Source organism: Amphiprion ocellaris, chromosome 7 (assembly GCF_022539595.1).
Source record: "Amphiprion ocellaris isolate individual 3 ecotype Okinawa chromosome 7, ASM2253959v1, whole genome shotgun sequence".
Lineage (NCBI taxonomy): Eukaryota > Metazoa > Chordata > Actinopteri > Pomacentridae > Amphiprion > Amphiprion ocellaris.
In genome coordinates, this window is record NC_072772.1 from 26,537,327 (window position 1) to 26,556,597 (window position 19,271).

Consider the following 19,271-nt stretch of genomic DNA (forward strand, 5'->3'; position numbering starts at 1 on the left):
CGGTACAGTTTTGGTATCGAAACTATAATATACTGATATTGAAACTATGATATATGGATAATACTACTGGTTAAAGTTGTTTACAGAAAAAAATCTTTCTGAACAAAAACTAGATTTTGATGTTAGATCATCTGGAATGAAGGTTTATGATCTAGCTGCAGTTTTTAACAGAGTTTTCAAGTGTATCTCCTGTACCTATGAAGTTATGAGGGCTCGAAAACACATGAATTTAAAACCTTACAGTTTCTACCCAACCCTATGTACTTTAAGGTCCTGTAAATGCAAATATTCATAATGTGAAGATAAATAGCTTCAGTAAATATATATGTAATAAAATACTGAAGTCATTGCGCATAAAAATAAATCAGCTGACTCTGAGGGGGACGTGGAAAACATTTGGCTGAGTTGATATTGAATGACCTACTAAACAGGAAGGTGAAAGACAACTGAGGTCCATCACAACAGCGACATGGCCAGCCTGCAGGTAGGGAAGCAACAAAAGAGTTCATGAAGTAATTGCTTAGCAGTCACCAAACTGACATTGCACCCTTAATGACAGTTTGCGCCATTCCTCTGAAAAGCAGATCAAATGCCAAAATAATATCATCCACAAAAGAAAGTTGAGAGAAGTGGGAGAAAGCTCCACGAGAGAAAATTAACTTCTCTTATTAATATCCCCGGTTTAGGTGTGACGTCAGTTCACTGAACTACAACAACCACTTATTGACCTGCAACTGCAGTGTGTGCATGTATGTGTGTGTGTGTGTGTGTGTGTGTGTGTGTGTGTGTGTGTGTGTGTGTGTGTGTGTGTGTGTGTGTGTATTTATATATAGAGTATGCACCCTAAACACTTGGCTATTAGGTTGCCCCAGAGCTTTTAAACATTTTAAAAATCCCTTCATGGTGTTTCAACTGTAAAAAGAACTTTCATTACATAGTCACCTCATTACTTTACTGTGTCCTTTGCTTGAATCATTTTTTACCTCAGGTGTCCTTACATTCTTTATTTTCCCTCTCTTTTTAAATTTGTTTTGTATGGTAATTTTTCTGCCAAATGTCCTCACTTTCCTTGGCAACATTACAGCTCCTTGCAGCTAAATTCACCCACATAATAGCTACAACATATGCAGCACATATACACCTTGTTATTGTGCTAGACTTAGAAAAAAAATACTTGTGTTGTAAACTATCGGATATCTGAGAAAGGATAACATAACTATTTGGGAGTGGGCAGGGTGTGGAAATTATTACAAATTTCAATTTGACTGTTTATGTAAATTTGTGAGCCATTTTAACAGAAATCACTCACATTTTAGATATCAAGGATTATTAAAATATTAGGACAGTCCTAGGGTCTGTTCCAGAAAAGCAGGTTTGACAAATTCTGACTCTAACCTTGAAGTTTGAGTTGATGAACCCTGAGATGGGAAACTGAGCCTTGGTTCCACATCAGAGTTGATCAGAGTTACTTCAGTCCACTCTGTATATGCTGACTCTTAGTTAACTCTATGCATGGATAATTTCAAAAGAAAGAGAAAAAAAGCTATCAAATAAGCTGCAATACAATATCATATATAAGTAGTGTCGCCCAGCACAACAAAGAGTTGTGCTGGGGGACAACAGTCAGTGCTCTAATTATGATTGGTTCAGTGCAACCAGTCATGACATAACAAATGGTTGTTCATTGATTGGTATTTTACGTGACTAAAGCCTTATAAAGATTAGTATTTATGTAAACTACAGTATTGTACTATAAATATTTCTGTGCAGGTGAAATTGTTGACTACATGACAGCTGCATTAATGTTCACAGTTACAGTGTTAAGTAGGACAATGTATAGATTATCTTCTCCAAAGAGGCGGAATAGCATGAACACTGTTCAGAGATTACAGTGCCTGTCCTTACAGTGATGACAGATTGCTCATCAAGGCAGTCATGTTAACCCTTCGATACACAGTGTGGGTCAGGTGATACCCATTTTCCATTGGATTTGGGTGACTTTTGACCCATGTTGTGCATCAAAGGGCTGAAGATGAGGCTTGAGTGATGAGATCAGATAGAATTTTGTTCATGTCGAAGGAAATATTATATTTCAATGTTACTAAAGATGTAGACTTCAGTAAAACATTGCCTTAATACATCCACTATGTAAAAATGAAGAAATTAAATGGTGAATCAAAATAGGGCTGCAACCACTGATTATCCTGGCCATTAATTGAGTAATTGGAGTCCGCCCTTGGCATGCATGTTGCAGCATCAAAAGCAGACGTGAGCGTGCTGTGCAAAAGAAAAAACCATCCTGGTGGAACACGGGCGGACATCCGTGCTGTATCATGCATATATAAGTACAGTGCTGTTCAACCCAAAATCAAAGCAGTCCTGACAGAGAAAATTTACTAAAGAAAAGGTCCAGGACATCATAATGTCAAACTTGAGTTACTGTGATATATGTTGATGTAGCCTAGCTGTATCAACCTCTGCATATAATCAATAACTGACAAAAAGATGAATAAAAATTTTTAAAAAACACTTTCGACATTCAAAAAATGTTTTGACAATATTTATTGTTACATAACATTTAAGTATGCAGATATATTAGGCTGTAGATACGTATAATGTTCCCTCATTAAGTAAAAGGAGGGCCACATTTAAAAATAAGAGAAAATAAATAAAATAGCTATTGAAAAACTGTGAATCTTAAAATAACATTTATAACTTCAGAAAAATAAAGTTTAACTGCAGCTTTTTCCCTTTTTCTTTAACTGTCTCAACCAACTTTAAAATATATAAATCTGAACAAATGAACACTTTTACAGTTTCTCTTCCTGTCCCTCTTAGATGCCACACCCCTACCTTCTGTTGCTTAGTGACAGAAATGTGCTATAGCTTGTCCTGCCAGGATTTTAAATGTAGGCCTGAATGGTGTCGGGCCCATTCTCATGCACATGTGGAGGCGTTCACTGGTGAACCTGGAACCATATTTAGTCTGAATTATGTTGGTCTGTGCATTTCCTGAGAGCTGCACTATAAAGCAACATGAGTGGGTTAGTGAGGCATGTTGAGACAAAAGTCACAGTTTAGTGTCATGAAGGAGGATGTCTTTTAACCCGCTAGATCTCCATGGTAACTGATGCTGTGAAGCTAACCTGGCCCAGAGCAGGTTATGTTTAGTTTCAGATTTAAATCAGAAACTAAGCGTTTCCTGACAATTATTTATGAGCGATGGAGATTCTCTTCTGACTAAAAATGTTGTATCTGCAGACCTGTTGATCTGTATGTTTCTAAAACCACTGACTGAAGTCGCTTAGCTACAGTATCACCCACTATATTCATCGCGTTGCCATGGGAACCCTACATGTATTTAGTTGGTGATGCAGGAAAAAAAAAAGTTTTTATGTGGGGTTGGGATCTTTCTGTGTGGAGTTTGCACGTTCTACCTGTGCATGTTTGGGTTTTCTCTGGGTTCTCCAGCTTCCTCCCACAGTCCAAAAACATGCTGAGGTTAATTGGTGATTCTAAACTGTCCATTGGTGTGAATGCGAGTGTGACTGTTTGTCTCTATGAGTAGCTCCAGCTCCCCCTCCGTGACCCTATTGAGGATTAAGGAGTGTATAGATAATGAATGGATGTTTTTATGTTTTTCCATTTAAACTGCTAGTCTTGCAGCTGATATAACTATAAGAAAACACATTAGTTTTCTACAATAAATACTAAATGGATTAGTTTAGTATTTATTACAGAGAATATTCAATCAGTAACTTTAGTTTCACATTGATCTGGCCAAAAAATTTAAATGATAACCAGCATTATGGCACAGTGTCAGACCTACATGCACTTCAATACAATATTATGTTTGAATATATGAAGTTTAATATTTTTATTGTGACGCTGTCTGTTATCAGCTGCATTGATCAATAAAATAAATACGTTATGCACATTTAAAATTACGCATCATTTACAGCAGCAGCTTTTAACTGTCATACATTTTTATATTCCTCATTGTTCTACATTAAAATAACCTGCACACTGAAGGAGCTGCACATGTTCAGTTCATTTTGTGCGGAAAACAGTCAAATGATATGTTAAAAACTGCTTTGTGTGTGGACGAGTTTGAAGCAGAAAGTCTGGGGTAACAAAGAAAGTTGATAAACACCTTTGTGATATCCCATGACATACACAAAGAAAGCCTGACTATGTTAAACTGTCTTCATAGTTCAGTCCTCTGAACTGCTAAATGCCGTGAACACTAGAAAAGCTGCACCGGTTGAATTAGAAGCGTTCTGTCAAAGTTAAAATCCCCTCATAATGTATTGATTATAGGTCCGGGTCTGTATAGGATCAAGTCTGGCTCCGGACTCAGACCACGGTCCACCAGTTGGTGACCTGGGGTCTAGTATGTAGTGGATTAAATGAAGCCTCGATTCAGAGAATTTTGCCTCAAGGAATTTTAGTAATCGAATTACTCAAATAACTCGAGGAATCGTTTCAGTCCTAAATCAAAGAAAGAGTCAGAGAGAAAGTCAGAGTTTGGGGTTAGTCAACCTAACCTTCTTTCTTTTCTTCAACAGAGTTCCTGTTACTGCTTTCTCTTGAACAGTAAGCTCAGAGTTCCCGCATGCACTGATCAGGCATAACATTTTGACCACCTGCCTAATATTGTGTTGGACTCCTCTGACCCAATGGGGCATGAACACAGGACCTCTGGGGATGTCCTGTGTCAGTGAATTCTGTGGGTCCTGTGGGTTGCAGGGTGGGACCTACCTAGATCAGGCTTATCTGGCACATCCCACAGATGCTCAATAAGATTTGGATCTGGGGAGTGTGAAACCCTGGTGAACAGCTTGGCTCTGTCGTGTTCTCCAGTGTAACAGGCCAGATTAATCCCTTGGCCAAAGTATACGTCGGGGTATACTTTGGCCAAGGCCAATTTATACCTGTTGACACATAAAATAAAGCATGTTAAACTCTTAATTGTTAAGTTATTCTTTTTTTTTTTCAACACAGGAATGCTCAGCAAGCAAATCATTCTGAAAGAACATAACTAGAATGTCCTTGAGCTAATTACAATTAAAATAGTTCAAATCAAAAAGAAAAACTGTCTTGCACACTAAGATAAAATTATGCTGTAAGCGAAACATTATCAAAGAAGATCAACATTGGCTGTTAATTTCAGCTGTTACTGTAGAACTGATTTCAGTATAATATCTATTGATATTGCCTTTGTACTTAAGATTGGCTTCATTTATGCTCCATAAACAAACCATTACTGTATTGTCGCGACCATAAGGCGCACCGTATTAAAAGGTGCAGTCTCAGTTCCGGGTGCTATTTCTGTATTTAACACATAAATAAGGCGCACCGGATTATAGAGCGCGGGCATGGTAAAACATACCTGTACTAGCTTAAAACATGCATGCCAGTGTGTGTTTTGAAAAGGGCAGCGGAAGCAAAACTGAGTTCAGTTGTACTGTATTGAAGTATTTAGCAATGTTTTCACGTTGTTTTTTGATCAATCCTCATTAACAAATCCATCAAAGTCCTCATCTTCTGTATCCGAAATGAACAGCTGGGCTAGTTCTCCATCGAACACGCCAGGTTCCCGCTCGTCATTGTCAGAGTCAGTCTCGTTGCCGTGTGGCTCCTCATAAATGATGGCGGCTTTTGCGAGAGCTCGAACAATAGTGCAAGCAGACACATCAGCCCAAGCATCCGCAATCCATTCACAAATTGTGGCGTAACTCGCCCGGCGCTGCCTCCCAGTCTTAGTAAAACTGTGTTCGCCATCTGTCATCCATCGCTCCCATGCCGTTCACAACTTCACTTTGAACGCCCTGTTTACACTGATGTCCAGCGGTTGGAGTTCCTCGTCAAGCCTCCTGGAATGATAACAAGCTCCGAGTTCATTTGCTGCACGTGGTTTTTCACAGCGGCTGTGAGATGGACGCGCATGGAGTCACAGATCAACAGGGACGGTGACGCGTGGAAAAAACCATCTGGTCTCTTTACGTACACCTCACTCAGCCACTCTTTCATTTTCTCCTCGTCCATCCAGCCCTTTTGATTGGCCTTAACGATGACTCCGCTCTCAGTCAGTCAAGCGGAGCGCTCATCAAAGTCACACAGCAACATTTACAGATTTTGGAACTTGGTGCACACATAAGGTGCACCGCATTATAAGGCGCTCCGTCCATTTTGGAGGAAATTTAAGACTTTTAAGTGAGACTTATGGTCGTGAAAATACGGTACATCAGCATAATGTCTCACAGTATATTTTGCCTAAAATTCATCCATCCATCATCTATACACCGCTTAATCCTCATTAGGGTTGCTGGGGAGCTGGCGTCTATCCCAGCTGATTTAGGATGAAGGCAGGGGACACCTAGACAGGTAATAGTCTATCACAGGGCTACATATAGAGACAAACAATCACACTCACATTCACACCTACAGACAATTTAGAGTTACCAATTATTACCATTTCAGCCCCCAGAGTATAAATTGGGCTAAGCTAAACTATCCTTTGGCCGGGGGTTTAATCTGGCCTGTTGCACACAGATCAAGACGATCTTAGTTTAAGTACAAATCAAAGACAATAAAGAGATATTATACTGAAATCTGTTGTACAGAAACAATTGAAAGCAACACCAGCCAACGTGGATGTTCTTTCATAATGTTTTGTTTAAAGTTTTCTTGGTTTTAAATTCAGTTTTTCCTTTGATATGAACTTTTTTAAATTGTAATTAAATCAAGAACATTCTAGTTATGTTCTTTCTAGTGCTGTCAAACACTAAAAATTTTTAATCAGCTTAATCACAGGGTTGCTGTGGATTAATTTTGATTAATCACGATTACATAGCAGTCATTTTTAATCTATATTAATCGTGTTTCATTTTGCATGAGCAAACAGATTCAAGAAAGAAGGGAATATATCTGCACTTAACATGTTCATTAAACACCTGTGCTTTGGTGAAAAGAAAACTCCTTTCTGTAGAGTGTGCGTATTACTGTATGTCGGCCAACTGTTCCGTCTTTGGGGTTTTTGTATTCAAAAAGATGGCAAACGTGCTGTACAGCGCAGGGGTTTTCAACTAAAATTCAAAGAGGTCCAGTCAGAAAATGTATTAAAGCACAGGTCTGGAACATCATAATGTCTAACCTGAATTAGTGTGATATATCTTGATGTAACCCAGTAGTTTTATTAGTGTCTGCATGTAATCAAAAACTGACCGTCAAATCAAATAAATTCAGTACGGTTCTAAAACATTTTGACATTTGTTAATAAATAGCTTTTGATATAACTATACATCTTAAAATAAAGTGAAAAACAATGACTGAACAACCTGAACCAACTTATATACATCTTTAACAATACCTAAATCTCAAAAAATTTAAACAGTTGAACACTTTTAAAATTTTTTTCTGTCTTATATCACTCCCCTTATATCCCTGCTTCTTAATGGCAGAACTGAGCTGCCAGTATTCTGAATCGTGGTCTGAATGGTGTCAGGGTCATTATTAAACACATTTGGAGCTCATTGGTGAGTCTGGAACCATAGTTTGGATTATGTTCATAGTTGAGAAGCTGGCTTACAGCTGTATGTTGAGCCAAATATAGTCAACATGTGCGGGGCGACTTTCCTCTCGGTGTCGATTTGTTTATTACTCCGTGTAGGAATGGCGGAGTTATGCGACGATCGGCGTACGTTTGTCTGTGAATCTGTCTGTTTGTCCGCAACATTACTCAAAGACAGATTTGGATCAAATTTTCAGGGAAGCTCAGAAATGACACAAGGACCACCTCATTAGATTTTGGCAGTAATGCAGCTTATAGTCTGGATCCACGGATTTATTAAGGATTTTCATTGTGAGATATAGCGGCCAGCATGGCGTCGCCGTAACAAGTGAACGCTGTTTCAGTTACCTGCATCAATTCACTCGACCCTTTACGTATTTCAGTCACGCAATTCGGCATCTGTACTATATAACGTACGCATGCACAACACGTGCTCACGCAAAGCAATTTGGCATGTATTTAGTTAATTTGTGGGTTGATCTATATTAAATGGTCAGATTCTACGTTGCCGTGATTTCTGAATACACAAATTGAGGAATGAACAGTCTTGGCAGAACACTGCACCCTCTGAGTGCTTTTCTTGTTTATCTTTTTGTCCATCCTCCTCTCGTCTGTCCCTCACCTGTTTTCTGAACTCAGCTGCGATGTTTAGCAGCTGCAATGCAGAGACCAATTCATTAGCTGAGGGATGGCTGAACTCATACCTAATTGGTCTGTGTGTTTCCTGAGCTGATAAACTAATGCCGTAAACACTGGAAAAGCTGCGCCGGTAAAATAGAAGCGACCCATCAAATTTAAAATACCGAAAAAGGGTGGCCAGATACGTTTCAGGGATTTTGAGTCATTCTGCGCTACAGATGCATTAATTGCGTTAAATTTTTAATTTGATTAGTCATGGTGATTAATCATTAACACGTTATTTTTGACAACCCTAGTTCTTTCATAATGATTTCCTTGCTGACCATACTTCTTTGTGAAAAAACTAAACAAAACAACTAAATAACTTAACAATTTAAGTTAAACATGCTTAATCTTTGTTTGTCAACAGGTATAAATTGGCCAAAGTATACCCTGGGGTATACCTTGGCTCAGGCCAGTTTATACCTGGGTATACATTGGCCCGGGGGGGTTTATCTGGAATGTTACACTGGGCCACTCCTGAGCAGTTGGTGTGTTGGGGTGCATTGTCCTGCTGAGGGTGGCAACTGGCATCAAGGACTGCTGTTGCCATAGGGGTGATAATGAAGACTATCAAAGGAAAAACATAGCTTAGTCAGTGTGAATCTTGTAGGAGACAGTAAAAAATGAAGAGGAAGGGTACCACAACCAGCTTTTCCCAGCCTAAAAGAAGAGAGGAGGAAGAGTTCAGAGAGAGAAAGAAATGAAGGCATACAGAGCTCAGACAGAGAAAGGTAAATCAGAGACTATCTCTGGTCCAGATGGTCAACATGGTATCAATATTGCTTTAGAACAATATATCTGAGTAAGAGGTACACCTGTCTCAACAATTACCTTTTTGCACAAAATATTACCTGATGTAGTTAGTCTTTTAACTTTAAGATGATAAGTAGATCCTTAGTTCTTAAGAATATCCAGATATTGGAATTACAGAATTATTGTAAGAAATGTCACAAATAAAAAGCGTCAAAAAATAAAACCACAAATCTAAGACAATAAATAAAATTATCTGAATTCTGACTTTGTTCTAGATGAGTTGGTAATGCAATCTAATTTGCTGCTAAATTTAAGCATTTGGTTACTTCAAATTGTATAAGGCCAACTTTTTTTCAGTTTAAATCTTTTCTCCTTTCTACTAGACATATCAAACCATATATTGTGATTGACAGCTAATAAGAACAACTCATGTTGAGGATCGGCAGACAAATATATATGTATGTATGTATGTATGTATGTATGTATGTATGTATGTATGTATGTATGTATGTATGTATGTATGTATGTATATATATATATATATATATATATATATATATATATATATATATATATATATATATATATATATATATATATATATATATATATATGTATATACATACCATCCCTAAAATATATCTGCCACCCTATTAATTTTTCTCTAGATCCAGCCCTGATCAGGTTCAATTCATCAGTACAGATAAACAGGTAAAATCCATATTATTTGGTGGTCCGGACACCTATGTAGCAAGCTACTCTTCTGTTAGAAAAATGAATCAAGTTTCAAAACCAATTCATATTACACATCCCATCATACCTGGTAGTATCTTTCTTTAGATCCTTCCTGCCTGATAAACATCTACATCTTTTACAGTCCCTCTCCAGTCACTAAATAAATCCCTAAAAAAATGGATCTTGTTGTATCATAGTTGCATAATTCTAAGTGTAACCATGAAAATATTACTCTTCTGCCTTAACTCTGGCTTGGATGTAACTCTCCACTGGTGGTTGCTTCCTCTATGAAGCTGACTGCTTATTTCATCATGTCTAGCATATAAAAACCACATATGGACACGATGACAAGGTCAACAACTTGATTTTCACTAAAAGGAGTCTTTGGATTCCAGGTACCCAGCTTTTAAACACACTGTTATAGAGCCAAACTAAGATTACTCAAGCAATTTCACTTGTCACTACAACGTAACTGGTCTTTAACTGTTCTACTGGCTAATACAATCATTGTATTTGAAAACCTGTGCATGTCTCTAGTCAGTTGACCATTGTCAAAAGCAGGATACATGTGAGTGAACAAATGCTGAATACTACTTACAGTTTCTCATACACATTAGTTAGCATTACTACCAACTAATGCTGCAGTTATGTGTGCACATATTTGAAATGTTTACACTGGGATGCCACACAAGAAAATGATTAATAAAAGTCAATGCAAAAAATTACCTTCAATGTGTCATCTCAAATTTCAAGATTTTACAAGTGAGTCCTCACTGAGGAAAGTAGTGGCTATGGAGGTATTCTCCAGCGCTGACCATACAGGTCTGGCTATGTGAGGCCACTGGAGAGGTAGACACAACCCCTGTAAGTACAACTGGACTATGGTTGACATCCGGTGTCATGTTGTTACAGATTGTGTTTGTGGATTGTAGTGTTGGATAAAGTGCTCTGTTCAGAAAACGTAATGCAGTGCACTTACCAGACAACCCCAAACGCTCCATAGCCAATGGGCCTGTCAGGCTCTATATCCAGCTGCTGTTGGAGGTGGTGCGTGTGTTGCTGCTGATGGTGGTGATGATGGTGGTGAGCTTTGACAGCGGCGGCTTGAACCTGGGCGGGAGCCACCGCCGCCGCCGGCCCAGGAGCTTGTGCAGGGGCAGGAGAGGGGAAGTATGGTTGCTGCTGGCCGGGGTTCAGCATCACCGCCGCAGCGGCAGCTGTGGAGGTGTGTTGCTGGACCGTGTGCACAGCGGCGGCAGAGCCTGGGTGCTGCAAGTGATGCTGGCCCGCGTGGTGGTGGTGGTGGTGCATGTGGGCAGGCGGAAGGTGCTGGAGCTGGTGGTGGTGATGCGGATGATGGGCAGCCACTGCTGAGGAGCCACCGTTGTAAGCGGCCATCATTTTTGTAACATTTGAAGCAGCTGTGTCGCAAAGAGCCATTCAACAATGCTGAAATGCCTGCTTTCAGAACCTTCTTTGAAACTGATGATAATGGCTACCAGACTGCAACACTAGCTACGGCTAAAGAAACTTAATAAAACATACAGAAAACAGATTGGGGTTTTAATGATCCAACACCAGCTATTTTGAATATGTCAAGAGAGAAACCATTCTGATGTGCCCCTTTGTCATAACGCCTCTAACCCACTTCCTCTAAATTATGTCTTACTTGTACACAAACTACTGTAGCCTGAGGCTAATGACGGAAAGCATATTATGAGCATGTACAGCAATGATTGCCCAGGTCTACAAACTGTACAGCCCTTAAAGAGTGCCACTGTTACAATGACAAATCATAACCATTCTTTAAAAAAAAGTAACCCGCTCCCCCCTCAATGAATAAAAACGTCGGCACCCTAGATGTCCCTCATGACAGAGGTGGGGCCCCCTCTCTCCTGATGAAATTCAGTTTCCCCGACTTGATAGAACAGCGTGATCTACAGCATGTCACATGGAAAGCTGAGAATTCATCTTTGAAAAGTGTGCAAGTTTGCCACACGCCCTGGTCCAGCACCGTTGCTCTTCCCACCTCTGGGGTTCCACACGTATTGGAAATCGCATCTATTACTCCCACCTGAATCCTCCTTCAGATGTGAGCAGGCCAGACAGCTACTCCGTGAACAGGGGTAATCTCCGAGCCGTAATTAACGCTGCTGATCCGGTACAGGAGGTGTATCCCAGCCCACGCCACAATACAACAGTGCAGGCAGGCAGACAGGCAGGCAGGCAGGCCCAGGCCTCGGCCGTCCACCGCACTCACATATTACTACAGCGATCCACTGAGCCGCACGCCTGCAGAGAAACCCCCATCATTCTGACAGAGTGACGAAGCTTCGACCATGACTCAAAACATGAGAAGAGAAATCCTCACAGACGGCTGGTAGGCTACTTAATTCCCCCATCGACAGCCTTGTGTTTAGCACACGACTCCCCGTTCTCTCTGTTCTCTGTGATCGTAAGCACACATCCACTGAGAATAAATAACAATGCGAGGAAAACTTAAATCCTTTGAATGTGGGATAAATTATCCTGCTGCCAGGTGCTACAAAAAAAAAAAAAAAAATACAGGATTCAACCTGACAGCTCGGAGCTAGCTAGGTGCCCGTGTCTCCTCATCCAAACAGTTGCTTTTCCGTTCATGTAGGTGGGCCCTGCTGAGGAAGAGGAAGCCACCCGAGTGAAACTCTACACTTAGGGTCCACGACCCTGCGGTGCCGCAGGCATATTTAAATTATTGGTCGCACAGCAACTGAGATGGACAGTTGATCCAACATGGTGAACAGAATCTTGGACACTCGGCGGTGAGTTTATGCAGGACGTTCAGCCAATCACCGAACCGAACTGCAATGACGTCATGATAATCGCCTTGATTGTCACCGCGTGTAACCAGTGGAGCATGCCGACTGCTTGACAGCTGCTCGGTGGACCAATGATGTCACTCTGGGGCGCCCAGACACACAACACACTGCTGTGTTCAATTCAGGAAAACATCAGGAGCCCAGATCACAGAGCAACACAAGCACAATGGCATAGATTACAAAAAGGAGACTACAGTAGGGCAAACCGCCCCCTAAGAAGAGAGTCAGTATCTATCTATCTATCTATCTATCTATCTATCTATCTATCTATCTATCTATCTATCTATCTATCTATCTATCTATCTATCTATCTATCTATCTATCTATCTATCTATCTATCTATCTATCTATCTATCTATCTATCTAGACAGGCAGACAGACAGACAGACAGACAGACAGTATAATATGTAAACACAAAGGATGCTTAAGACTACCCTCAATTCTCATTGGCTACGTAGCCACCCAAAGGGCTGTACGATGGAGCAAAACTTGTGTGTTCCAAGTGTCTTCTTTTGAGCAAATAGAGAGTATATTTTATCTGCAAACCTTAGAAATCCCACTGAATGAAGCCCTGTAGGTACAGTATCATACACAGTATGCATCGTGTTGTGATTATTAACAATTTCAGTTTACTGCCAGCATCCCTGCCAGCATTACCACAGTCATATGTGGATTTGTATGTTATCATTGTTTGAATCAGATCAGGGGCGGATCAACTTAGTTGTGAACGATCTAACTCAAAAATATGTATTTGAAAGTTTGTGGCCGGCCGGAAAGAGCGAAAATCCAGAAAGGACGAATAACGAGCGAAACTTCAATGTCCGAGTGCTTTCGAATGCATCATGGAGACGTACAGTACTGTACATTCTATGCTGCTACTGATAGGAGGCGACACGACCTCCCTGAGAGCAGTGTGCCAACCTGGCGACTTTTTTTGTCAAAGCGACTAGCGACAAATCTAGCGACTTTTTCTGGTGTTTTGGAGACTCTGACGTGAAAGCGCCTATCATTCTGCAGGTATTGTCCTCAACGAGCAGCAGGTGCTGCTGTGAGCTCCTACCCGTCCCAAAGCACTCACAGGCTGCCAGTCTAGTAACCCCGCAGCATTCCCACTGTCTGATTAGAGGAGACCCACATCGCTCCCTGTCCAGATGGCAAATGAATTGCCTATGCGCAAAGCAGCCGCAGATCCCGTCCTGGCTTACAGAGCGGGATGTAAATGAAAATGTTTCTTTTCTGTCATACTAAAATAAATCACTGCATTTAGCGTGTAGTTCAAAAACATATTTTGGGTGTTTTATACTCACTTTTTGTCTCTCCCACAACGTTATCCCTCTTTCCTACAACGTTGATTACAATTACATGCAAACTGAAATTATGCAAATTAGGCGATGACGTCATTTACCGACTTCGAGCGACTTTTAGCACAGCCAATAGCTACTTTCCTTACTGAGGAGGTGGCAAAACTGCCTGAGGGTGCAGCCCTTCGACCTGGACGACAGCTGGACTTCGGCGTGGCCGGCAAAAAAGCTAAAGTAAGACACCAGTTAGACTGGGTTACACCACACGGTAATATAACTACACAATGTATTAAACGCTAATACTGTCGAAGTTTACATAAAGTGTTTGCTTGCGAGACGAGCCACGGTTTCCAGTGAGCCTGGGTCTTGCTAATTTTCGCTTATGTAGCTAGCTAATGTTAGAGAACAACCACAGAAGGATGGTGGGGGATCGTCTGTGGAAGTTTTTTCTGAAAACAGACTGTAAGTCAAAAGAAATCACACATTCACTACGACTTTACATGACATTAAAGTGTAACTAAACCCCCAGTCACACCAGGTTTTCATGCACTGTTTGAAAACTACATCCTGCTTGTTTAATGCTGGTTTTTATAATTTTAGTGTCAAGGTCATAGTAACACCAACACTGATGTGTTTCATCATAGTACAGTCGTATCATTTAGTTCACAGCTCAAATAACATTTGCATGTTAAGAACATCTGTAAGCTTTAAGTTGTCCACATCAGATTGTTTCATAGTTAATAATGAAGACTATCAAAGGAAAAACATAGCTCAGTCAGTGTAAAGCTTGTAGGAGACAGTAAAAAATGAAGACGAAGGGAACCACCACCAGCTTTTCCCAGCCTAAAAGAAGAGAGGAGGAAGAGCAGCCCAGAGAGGAGATGAAGGAGGAAGAGTTCAGAGAGAGAGAAAGAAATGAAGGCATGGAGAGCTCAGACAGAGAAAGGTAAATCAGAGACTATCTCTGGTCCAACTGGTCAACATGGTATCAATATTGCTTTAGTATAATATATCTGAGTAAGAGGTACACCTGTCGCAATAATTACCTTTTTGGACAAAATATTATCAGATGTAGTTAGTCTTTTAATTTTAAGATGATAAGTAGATCCTTAGTTCTTAAGAATATCCAGATATTGGAATTATAGAATTATTGTAAGAAATGTTTCAACTAAAGATCATCATAAAATAAAACCACAAATCTAAGACAATAAATAAAATTATCTGGATTCTGACTTCGTTCTAGATGTGTTGGCAATGTAATCATTGTGGCAGGCCTAACATAAGCAGAGATCACATAAATGGATATTTCCCAAAACAGTCCATAAGAGAGACATGTCAAGTCTCAATCTAATTTGTTGCTAAATTTAAGCATTTGGTTTCTTCAAATTGTATAAAGTCAACTTTATTTCAGTTTAAATCTTTTCCCCTTTCTACTAGACATATCAAATCACATATTGTGATTGACAGCTAATAAGAACAGCTCATGTTTAGGATTGGCTGACAAGTAGAAATGATATATACTTATTTAACATACTTATTTCAGCAGTATTTGCATCAATTTGATAATGCCTGCTGGTTGGCTATATATACACTATATTGCCAAAAGTATTCGCTCACCTACCTTGACTCGCATATGAACGTGACATCCCATTCCTAATCCATAGGGTTCAGTATGACGTCGGTCCACCCTTTGAGGCTATAACATCTTCAACTCTTCTGGGAAGGCTGTCCACAAGGTTTACAAGTGCGTTCATGGGAATTTTTGACCATTCTTCCAGAAGCGCATTTGTGAGGTCACACGCTGATGTTGGACGAGAAGGCCTGGCTCTCAGTCTCCACTCTAATTCATCCCAAAGGTGTTCTATCGGGTTGAGGTCAGGACTCTGTGCAGGCCAGTCAAGTTCATCCACACCAGACTCTGTCATCCATGTCTTTATGGACCTTGCTTTGTGCACTGGTGCACAGTCATGTTGGAAGAGGAAGGGGCCAGCTCCAAACTGTTCCTACAAAGTTGGGAGCATAGAATTGTCCAAAATGTCTTCGTATGCTGAAGCATTCAGAGTTCCTTTCACTGGAACTAAGGGGCCAAGCCCAGCTCCTGAAAAAAAACCCCACACCTTAATATCCCCTCAACCAAACTTTACACTTGGCACAATGCAGTCCGACAAGTATCGTTCTCCTGGCAACTGCCAAACCCAGACTCGTCCATCAGATTGCCAGATGGAGAAGCACGATTCGTCACTCCAGAGAACGCGTCTCCACTGCTCTAGAGTCCAGTGGCGGCATGCTTTACACCACTGCATCCCACGCTTTGCATTGCACTTGGTGATGTATAGCTTGGATGCAGCTGCTCGGCCATGGAAACCCATTCCATGAAGCTCTCTGCTGAAGCACTGTTCTTGAGCTAATCTGAAGGCCACATGAAGTTTGAAGGTCTGTAGCGATTGACTCAGCAGAAAGTTGGCGATCTCTTTGCACTATGCACCTCAGCATCCGCTGCCCCCGCTCTGTCAGTTTACGTGGCCTACTACTACGTGGCTGCGTTGCCGCCGTTCCCACACACTTCCACTTTGTTATAATAAGGCTGACAGTTGACTGTGGAATATTTAAGAGTGAGGAAATGTCACAACTGGATTTGTTGCACAGATGGCATCCTATCACAGTTCCACGCTGGAATTCACTGAGCTCTTGAGAGCGACCCATTCTTCCACAAATGTTTGTAAAAGCAGTCTGCATGCCTAGGTGCTTGATTTTATACACCTGTGGCCATGGAAGTGATTGGAACACCTGATTGTGATTATTTGGATGGGTGAGCGAATACTTGTGGCAATATAGTGTGTGTATGTATGTATGTATGTATGTATGTATGTATGTATGTATGTATGTATGTATGTATGTATGTATGTATATATATATATATATATATATATATATATATATATATATATATATATATATATATATATATATATATATATATATATATATGCCGCCCCCTAAAATTAAATTTTTCTCTAGAGCTGCCCCTGACCCAGATGCAGACATATACAGCGGTGGACAAAAGTTTTTGGACAACCTTAAAGTTTTACACAATCTCAAATATTATAATGAAATGTTTGTGGAAAAATCTTTTTTGTGTTTCAAAAGATGTGACTGCATTAGACGGACGCAAACAAATACAAATTATATTTTTTATTGTTTACAAGAAATACTAACAAAACTAAATTCTTGACAGTTTATTTATTCTTGTTTTTAGTTTCAATAGGTCATTTCTCAACATTGTCTGTATCAAAGTCAACAAATCAGAGAAAATGTGTTCAAAACTGAACAAAAAAATTAAAAAAAAATCACATCATCAAATTAATATTTCGTAGTCCTGCCATTAGCAGCAGTAGAGCTCTAATCCTGGCTGGCATGTTCCCCACCAGCCTTTCACACTGTTGAGGGGTAATCTGGTCCCATTCTTCTTGAATTACTGCTTTTAATTCTTCTAAATTCTTTGGTATACACTTTTAAACAGACCTTTTGATTATCCACCACAGATTTTCAATGGGGCTCATGTCTGGGCCTTGAGCTGGCCACTCTAAGACCTAGATACTGAGCTCCTGCAGCCAAGTTCTACTGGCCCTGGATGTGTTTAAGGGGCATTATCTTGTTGAAACATCCAGTTTGACCTCAATGGAACAGAGCACGTGCAGAAGGAAGCATGTGGGTTTGGAGAATGGCACAATACTTGGCAGAGTTCAGTGTGCCAAGATGACCAAGACCAGCAGCACTCATGCATCCCCAAACCATGGTACTGCCTCCACCATGCTTGACAGTAGGTACTGTACATGCTGGAGATAATGCTTCACCTGGCCTTCTGCATAACTCACATTAGCTCCTGCTAATGTGAGTTATGCAGTTATCCGGAAGATAAAGCTGGAAACTGGACTCATCTGACCACAGAATCTTCTTCCACTTCCTAGCTGTCCAATTGTCCGGGCTAACCTCTGTCTCTCATTGATCAGGGGCTTCTTGACAGCCTTGTAGGACCTTAAGCCATGATCTAAAAGTCAGCCATGTGCAGTGTAGGTGGAACACTGGACACCAGTTTGGTTTGACCACTGCTGCTGAATCTCCTGTGATGTCATTCAGCAGTTTTCCGTGCACATGTGGATCAGGATGCGGTCATTTCTTGCTGAAGAAACCCTTGGACACATAGATCTTGGTTTGTCTTCCAAGCTGTTGGTTCATCTGTATTTCTCCAGAGTGTATCCAGCTGCTGAAGGACTGCATCTACACTTCCTGGCTATCTGGTGACAGCTGTAACCTTCCTGGCTGAGAATCTGTATCTTCAGGCGTGTTTCCTGCGTTAGGCCTTGTTTTAGCCATTTTTAGTCTCTAAAGAACTTTTGAATATATTGGCTTTATATAGACACATATAAGACAGATATAAAACGCAGCACTTGTGATGCCATGGCCACTGTGATGCACTTGGCTTTAAAGCACCTAGAAAACCCTGCAGCACATGTCAGACTGCTTTTTTTAGTTCTGCTTTTAACTCCATTCAATCACACATTCTTCTCAAAAAAATGGTTGAGCTAAAGGTCAACCCATTTCATATCAGGTGGTGTCATTCCTTGCTTTCACTTTATCCATCGCAAATTTTGTCCTTTGCCTCACTTTTGAAGACTGTACTTTGCTCGTGTTTTTTTTCTCCTCTATCTTTTGTCAGGTAATAGACATAGCCAACTTAAGCCCCGCGACACACAACAACGTCCTGCACCGTTGTCATATGACCTGTTCAAATTGTTCGAAATGTAATTCACCGTGTTAGCCAGTGTCACAACACGGAGTGAATTACCGTGGAGACACACTTTGTCGAGTTGGTTGCATTATGAGTGTCTCTGAGTTGTGCTTAACTAGAAGTTGGTAGCAACTGTGTGATTGACATTAATGGAGTTAAATATTTTAGCTGACCTTGTAATAATTCTTTAATGATCCGTTCACAGATTATTAACGTTTCCGTCTTCTTTGGAGTACACGTTGTGATAGCGATAGTGACAGAGGGAGACTGTAGAATAGATATCTTTTTAAAAAGTTATTTTTTTAAATCAATATTTAATTTATTGAAACACTGAATTTCTTGCAGGAAATGGATAAAGAATATTTAACACAGCAGGTCTCTCTTTACCTTTTTAATCAACAGATTAATTGGCTGTTTCAGGTCTTGTAGTTCTAGTTTTTATATACCATTGTATGTTAGTTAAGCCAGGCATTTAGGGAATAAAATAACATAAACAAAAGGCTTTAGATATTGTCAAATGAGATGCATAAACACCTAAAGCAAGTATAATTCTTGTGTATATGCAGATGGGAGTTTGCTGA

At 40.3% G+C, this 19,271-nt stretch overlaps 1 protein-coding gene across 1 annotated transcript in view; it reads right to left on the reverse strand.

The window, feature by feature from the left end:
• The window catches only part of nlk2 (nemo-like kinase, type 2), a 73,204-nt gene extending 60,661 nt beyond the window's left edge, over window positions 1–12,543 (reverse strand). The window contains exon 1 of the mRNA XM_023266167.3: window positions 10,722–12,543. Coding sequence (XP_023121935.1) covers window positions 10,722–11,182 — 461 coding nt within the window. The 5' untranslated portion in view covers window positions 11,183–12,543. The remainder of the gene's footprint in view (window positions 1–10,721) is intronic.
• Window positions 12,544–19,271: the final 6,728 nt, after the last annotated feature.